Genomic DNA, 8,597 nt, shown 5'->3' on the forward strand with positions numbered 1-8,597 from the left:
CCTCCCTCTTTCTCTCTCTCTGCATCTCCCCCGTCTCTTTCTTTTTCTCTCTCTCTTTCTCATGTTTTCTGCTTTATGTAATTTAGCATAAAATAAGTGCAAGCCCTTAGATGATTATATATGATCATTAGATTAGAATGAATTACCTATTTAGACTTCTAATAAAATCTCTTAATTCGAATTCAAGTAGGACTCTTAACAAACAATTTTACCCCATAAAATCCTAACTACATAAAGATAAGATTCTAGTATAAATATGTTAAAATACTAAATTTATCCAAACTTCATTTTATCAAATAATTCAATATATATCCAAAATAATATTAAAATTTAATTTCATACATTTTATGCCTCATAATATATTTTACGATTTTTATTTTTTTGGGTATTACAAATAAAGGATTAGAAATCTAGAAATAAAATGAAAACAGCCCATAGAAAGTTATATGGAAAATAATTATTTAATTAGAAAATCAAGAAGAAATAGTTTATCAAATATCTAGAGTAAAGATAACAAAAATTCTCGAGATACCCATAGAAATACAAATAAATAAGATGATAAAACAAAATTTGATAGCTTTAATAAACACAAGCTGCACATTTAATATAATTAGAAAAAAATTAGCCCCAAAAGATTGTAGGCAAAATTTTTATCATTTTTTACGAGGAACTGTCATAAAGAGACGAATATGAAAACATAATTCACAATATATATATTTTTTAAAAAATTGAAACAAAAAATTATGTAAATGATGCAACGAAAATAGTCAATTGAATGTTATTTTACGAAGGATAGATGAATGAGAAAGAAAAATATTAATTTCTTATATGAAAATAAATAGTAATTTAAATTTGCGAGAATAAAGAAGTTAAAAAATTGAGTGAATTGTCCAAATGATCACTGAATGTTATAAAAAATTTCTAAGGGGTCACTAAATTTTAAAAATCATTGAAATGATCACTGAATTTTGTAAAAAGTTTTTACAGGATCATTGAACTTTAAAAAATCATTGAACTTTGCAAAAAGTTTTCCAAGGATGAGTGATCCTTGGGAAATCTTTTACAAAATTCAGTTATCATTTAGGTGATTTTTAAAGTTCAATGATCTCGTAGAAACTTTTTGCAAAATTCAGTAATCATTTAAATAATTTTTAAAATTTAGTGACCCCTTAGAAATCTTTTACAAAAGTTCAGTAAGTATTTCGACAATTCACTCTAAAAGAATTTATGTAGAGTATTACATAATGTAATATAGGGGTGTGATTTGTTATTTTTTATTATAGATAATGGTTTTTTAATTAATTTAATGAAGCATTTTTAAGTTTTAGTAATTTTTTTTTGTTATCGTACTGTAAAATGTATTATTAAATTTAAAAAATACAGTATGTAAAGTGATAAAGCATCCTCTACAAAAGTTTATTTTGTAAATGATTATCTACATGTACATCAGGGTATTCATAAATGTATTAATCATCTTCACATGAAAGGGGCCCAATTCGAATAAATTATGTGGATTCATGTCAGAGGGTGTACACCGCTATGGACACCGTATTATCATTATATACAAGTCGCATATTCCTTTATCAAATAAAGTAAATAATACTAATATTCGAACTTACAAAAAATCTCTGCAAATTATTAAAAGACACCATAATTGATTTGATCAACTGAGCTCTTGTTTGGATCACATTATTTTCATAGTACATTTTTCTCTCTCTTATTTTTAATTATACATTCTATATCAAAATATTATTCCAAAATGCACTTTATAAAGAAAATGGGCTCAAACAAGCTCTCTCTATGTTTTTTCGGAATTTTTTGGAATTCTCATGATGATTATGATTATGTAACCTCATGACGGTTTTATAGAAAATTTTAATTAATTTAGTTCCTTAAATGGGTTTGTTGTTGGCAGCGAATTTTTCTCTGTGATTTCTTGCTTCTTTAACTTTCTTTTAACGGTAAATAGCACAAAACGTCTTTACCTTTCATTGTTATCGTACAAAACATCTTCACTTTTCATTTTCTGACATTTTTACCATTACCATTACATTTTATTCCAAAAATTACCATTTTCATCAAATTTCTCGTGTAAAATGAAAAATATACCCCTTATTTAAATAAAAAAGAAAAGAAAAGTTGGGTAACTAGCACAAAAGGTTCATACCTTTCATTTTTTGTCACTTTTATCCTTACCTTCACATTCTATTGCTGAAATCATCATTTTCATCAAATTTCTCGTGTAAAATGACAAATATATACCCCATATTTAAATAAAACAATAAAAAAGAAAAGAAAAGTTAAAGAATAAATTGCAATCATACTTCCGAACTTTTTTAAAAAGTGCAAATGAGTCCAAATAAATTATTAAAGGGTAATTAGCACAAAACATCCCTACGTTTCATTATTAATTTTGAAAAACGTCCCTACTTTTTACGTTTTGACATTTTTACCATTATTTTTATATGTCATTGCAAAAATCATTATCTTCATCCATTTGTCAATTAAAAGTTGTAAAATGATAAATATACACTCTTCTTTAAATAAACAAAAATAAAGAAAAGAAAAATATAGATCAAATTGCAACTATATTCCCTTTTGATTTTAAAAAAATACAAATAAATTTCAAATCAATAATTAAAAAATTTTGAAACTTTTGGGAAATATAGTTGTAATTTGTTCTTTATTTTTCTTTATTGTTGTTTATTTAAAGAAGAGTGCATATTTGTCGTTTTACAACTTTTAATTGAGAAATTGGATGAAAATAACGATTTTACCAATGAAATATGAAATAAAGATGAACATGTCAAAAAATAAAAGGTATGGACGTTTTGCACAATAATAATGAAATGTGTAGACATTTTATTCTAATTGTCCTTTTAATAATTTAGTTGGACTTATTTGCACTTTTAAAAAAGCTTGAGAGCATAATTGCAATTTATTCTTTAACTTTTCATTTCTTTTTTTATTATTGTTTTATTTAAACAGGAGGTATATTTATCAGTTTACACGAAAAAATTGATGAAAATGATGATTTCCGTAATAAAATGTCAAGGTAAAAGTAAAAGTCCCAAAAAATGAAAGGTCCCTAAGTTTTGCACAATAATATTAAAAAGTAAAGATATTTTGTACTAATTACTCGTTATCTTATTGTAGCTATTGTTTGTTTATTTGTTTATTATCTTATTCGAGGACCTCAATAATTTTTTTTCACGTCATAAATTTTAAATTTTAAGAGGAGATATATTCATTTATTTACGTGTCGTGAAGAAAGTAAGGTATAAAATTGAAAGACGATTGAACTGTGACAATAATTAGAGAAGAATTTCAATTTTCTTTGCCGTGAAATCCAAAAGACGTGACTTCTCGAATGACATCCATGACGTGTTACCAAACTTTGTCTATTAAAGTCAAAATATCCTTAGCCAAATAAAATAAAATATTTTGGACATACAGCATTTCGTTCATTCTAATTCTGCCTACTCGAAACATGAGCCGTTATTGGTTAAAAGTACGTAACATGGAAAAAGCCAGACGATCCGTGCTGTTGACACTCCGGGTGACAGCACTTTCACATGGCTGACGTCGATCCTCCATGAATAAAATAATCCCAACTCCCATGTGTGTGTATTATGTCAAACATGCGATCACCAATGCAGGCTATGTTGCTCGATCCTACGTAACATAGAAATACCTACGAAGTTCATGTGTTCTACACGAGTACAAATGGGCCAAAAAAAAAAAAAATCAAAAGCGTGGGGTCAACTATTTCCTCTCTTATAGGTAATCCAATAAAATTATTTTAATATTAACGAATATACATCATATCATTAAATAAATTTCTTTTTTATTGTCATAGTTGAATAATAAAAACTTTTGTTAATTATCAACGTTTCAACTTGACAAGTTAATAGATACTTACAAATTAATTTGATTTAAATAAAATTTTAATTAACTAATCAAAATTGTGAAAATGAAATTCAATATCTCACAATTGGATCATATGATCAAGATGTTCAATTACTTTCTTGTTTAACCGTCCCTGTTTAATTAATCAATTAATTGCATCATATGATCAAGATGTATAAGTACTTTCTTGTTTAAATTATTCTGATTATTTAATAAATTGGGTTCAATGTATCCTAAGTTTGAAGGCATGTAATCTATAAAAATTCCAAAATATATAACAACATGACAAGCCCCCTGTTACTTTCAAGATATAACTATTGAAATAAAAATTTATTACTAGGAAAATTAATATTAAATTGAACCAATTCAAGATATCAACTAAATTTGGACGAAATAGAGAATGTTTGGCGTACTTAAAAGTTTACTTTGGATTTTGAAGGTAGCATCAAGATAATATTGTTGAAAGAAAGCTGCTTTTGCTAAGAAAAAGCAATGCCAAACTTGCTTTAATTAAACTAGTGAAATAAAAGATTTGGCCACTACATTCTTATAGAAAAATGAGTTAAGCCATTTTACCAAAAAATATTGCCCACTTAGTCGACAGATACGGTGTTGACGGGTATGATTGAATGTGAAGGTTGATTATATTTTAAACCGTGAATGATTGAATTGTAAGGAATTTTTAATCAGTTATGTGAGTTTATATTTGAATTATTGTGTATTAAATTAAAAGCTATCAAATTTGATAATGCACTTTAAAAGTAATGTAATAAGGTTCCGATATTTTGGACTTTAATGAATCTAATTTAAAGTATGGGCTCTTATGTGTAGAGACTAGGTCATTGTTCCTAATTTTATAATGGGATGAATTAGGTTAACAGGCAATCACTATATAAACACGGTTACGGTCCTCAAATTACAAATATTAGTCATTCTGTTCTGCCTCCCATTACTAGAGAGAATAAAAAGTTACTTGTTCATTTGGAAGACATAATCGTAGGATTCAATCATCTTAATTAATAATGACCGATTCAAGTACGCTTCCACTTTGGTTCATATGTTCTTGATGATCCAATATGATAAATCCGATTATTTTGATGGTAATAATTTCTTATTACATGAATATCATGTAATATTATGTCAAATAATGTGACAAAATTTTCTACAACGTAGAAAGGTTGCAGGAAATTTTCCATTCACTACAAAGGACTAAGGAAATCTTATCTGATGATGACGTCACCCAACAGCCCGCCTGGCTTCCTTTGACCCACGTGTGATATTGGCCTAATATAATTTAGTCCATAAAATTAATAATTAATCCCAATAAAAATCCCCTCTTGTCCATTTTCCCCCTTTCAAAGTTCACCCCTTCCCTTATCAGATTATAATTTGCGTATTTTATTTTATTTTTTTATTTTAGATCTTCCCCTAACCCCACTACGCCTCCGCTCCCCCGCCACCCCGCACCCCGACTCATAGGTATATAAAAAGGCAGTTTCACCCACAATGGACTCAAAATATTCCCACCTACTTCAAATGGATTCCTCTGTTTTTCACTCCATGAATTCTGATAATTATTCCTCTGAATCATCCTTTGGATCAGTAGAATCTTTTCCATGGTGGGATGTAAAATTCTTGGAGAAAAATTCACTTCCTTTCAATGAAAATGATTCACAAGAAATGCTTCTGTATGGTATTCTAGAACAAGCTGCACAAGAAGAAAATTCAGAATCAAATTCATATGATCATCAAACAAAAGAAGATGAAGTAAATTCAGTACCAGACAAAAAACCCACCAAGGAAAAGTCTTACAGAGGTGTAAGAAAAAGGCCATGGGGAAAATTTGCAGCTGAAATAAGGGATTCTACAAGGAATGGAATAAGGGTTTGGATAGGAACATTTGATACTGCAGAAGCTGCTGCTTTAGCTTATGATCAAGCAGCGTTTTCATTGCGTGGCCAGGCGGCGATTCTGAATTTTCCGGTGGAAAGGGTGAGGGAGTCTCTCTGTGAAATGAAGTTTATAACTGAGGCAGATTGTTCACCTGTTATTGCATTGAAAAGGAAACATTCATTGAGGAAGAGGAGTGGGAACAAGAAGAGCAAGGGGATGGAAATTAAGGAGGAAAATATGGTGGTGTTTGAGGATTTGGGTGCTGATTATTTGGAACAACTTTTGAGTACAAGTGAAGATGCTAATTCTTGGTTTATTACTTAGAACGTTTTCAATGTAGCAAAAACAAAAGAAAAGACAACTTTTTTTTTTCTTTTTTTCTTTTTTTTCGCGTTTAACTTTCTTGTTTTTAGTATTGGAATTGTTGTTAAGCAGTATTTTTGTGAAGGAGTTTGCTTTATTTTATCCTCTTTTTACTTCTCATTCTTTGAGATGGTGAAATGTAATTGTGAAGAAATATTTTGAAGATACTAGTTTGGGTAAACAATTATTTTTCTATTCCTCAACGTGCATGTTAGGATAAGTTTACAACCACGCAATCTTTCTGATCAATTTCATTCCATTACGTTCTATTTTTCATTTTCCTATTTTCAATCACACAATCTTCCATAAAATAATATTACACGTAAGTTGAAAATTTTTCTTTCTTTTTCAATCACTCATTTTTCAAAAAAATACTATTCCACCCATTTTTATTTCCATAAAATGGGGGCCAAGTTTAACACTCATGCATAAGCAAGGTTTCGATGAAACTAGAATTAGTCATTTCATTTGATCGACACTACAAGTGAAGTAACTATCTAGAAAGTTAAAGAAAGAGAATCAATTAATTTATGTTTAGTTAGCCCCTAATGTCCATTATTGAGGAAAAAAAAAAAAAAAGATATTTTGAATACTTATTTTAGGGTTAAAAAAATGGATTTATGCTTACTGTGTGAATGTGAGAATTAAAGAGATTAGTTTAAGATAATTGTCCACATCTTATTCATTAACAAATTGCCTTATTTCATTAATTAAAATCGCACTTGCTACACATGGAATGCCTATACAATCACATAGCTGTGCTCTATAGCCTATAAATGGGTCCCATTCTTTCATGAATAATTATCAAAAGTATACGTGTAATTCCTTGTTACTATATATAATGACAAAGTTATTCTATGATAGAGGATAAATTTTTTGATAAATAATTAGCAAAAATATATATTTTCCATCCATTATTAAATCAATAAGCAATAAAATAAATATATTTTCTTGGCATGCATCCGACCATCAAGTTGTCGAATGCAATTAGTGCATTATGCTTACATATTCAGCAAATTAAACAATAAAAGAATTCGTATAGTGTCGACGAACAAATTTTAATAAGTAATATTCTTCACTATTACTATTAAGTTATATTTAATTTAGTGGGATATAAATTTATGCTACTTGAACTAGTTTCCATGTGAATATGATTTGGTCAAAATCATTTTTGAATGAAGGAAAATCAAAGTCGGAGGTTATCCTATTATTCCAAATTCATCGTGTATCGTGTTGGAAAATGGTTGACAAATTGGCAAGCGCCCAACCTTGAGCTAATATATAAGTGAGTTTCAACAATCAAATTCGATGAAACCAGGGATGAAACGATAAGATTGAGATGTTCATAGTAAATTTGATTATTGAAAACTTTTTCAATAAGAAACAAAGTCTAAAATTAGCCTTTTAAATCACATTCGATCTTTGTTCAATCCACATTTTTCTTCGTTGTTCTAACTCTTCAATTAAAGTTCAAAGTATATGTCCACATCAAATTTAGTTAAAATGAGGGTTAAATCGTAATTTTCGTGAACAAAATTTATGAAGTGGCCAAATCATATTAGTTTTTCTCCACTTTTAGGTGAGGGTAATTATTACACTACTAGATGGTTAAGTGAACTTAGTCACCTTTCTTTTGTGTATCAATTCGTACGGAAAGAATTTGATTGTTGTGTGTAGAGATATTTATTTTGCTATATTTTAACTTAATGATTAACGCATCTTTCCGAAATTGACCAATTACTTATAAATAATTGAATGCCAAGTTAGTCGATTATTTCTCTTTGTAGCATTGAAATATAAAATAAAATGGTGAGTACAAAAGAGAGTATATTGTATATTGATTGAGAAATTAATTGCTCACCAGTATAGAACGAGAGATTGACATTCTGTTATGTTAAAGCTATAGTAGTAGTCTAATTGGGGTTTGCAATTTTGTCTCGACCATGGAGAGGAAAGTTCAAGATTTACTTAGTATATCTGAAAGTGTATTGGACACGACCATTTTGAGTAAAAATGTAATTCTAATGTGTGATCGTGCTAGAGAGAATCGAACTCCACATTGACTAGTTTATGATTTACCTTAATCCATTACGGGCTAATAGTTGTTATCTGTAAACTTTGGGATCTTTGATTTGTCAATGAAAGAGATTTAATTATTAGGTTAAGTACCCCGGTACGTTGGAAATCGAAAGTAAGTGAAGTAGTAGACAATTATTCGCATTAGAAATTTGTCGCTCGGTCCAAAAGGTAAAAGGGTCCGCTTAAGTATATTTCTCCTTGTCAATTTTAATATGACCTCAATATTTGAAACAATCAAATTGTTACAGCTATTTGATCTTTACAAAAAAAAATAATAATAATAAAAAATAATAATAATAATAATAAAATCTATTGAAGAAAATATTAGCTTATGTGGAAAAAGGGGGGGGGGG

The 8,597-nt window shown here is 28.7% G+C and overlaps 1 protein-coding gene across 1 annotated transcript; it reads left to right on the forward strand.

Moving 5' to 3' along the window:
• Positions 1-5,412: 5,412 nt before the first annotated feature.
• On the forward strand, positions 5,413-6,283 carry LOC111378714 (ethylene-responsive transcription factor 1B-like). Its single transcript, XM_023001949.1, has one exon. The coding sequence runs from the start codon at positions 5,416-5,418 to the stop codon at positions 6,124-6,126; it is 711 nt and encodes a 236-aa protein (XP_022857717.1). The 5' UTR covers positions 5,413-5,415; the 3' UTR covers positions 6,127-6,283.
• The last annotated feature ends 2,314 nt before the right edge of the window (positions 6,284-8,597 follow it).

This window comes from Olea europaea, unplaced genomic scaffold (assembly GCF_002742605.1).
Source record: "Olea europaea var. sylvestris unplaced genomic scaffold, O_europaea_v1 scaffold1858, whole genome shotgun sequence".
Lineage (NCBI taxonomy): Eukaryota > Viridiplantae > Streptophyta > Magnoliopsida > Lamiales > Oleaceae > Olea > Olea europaea.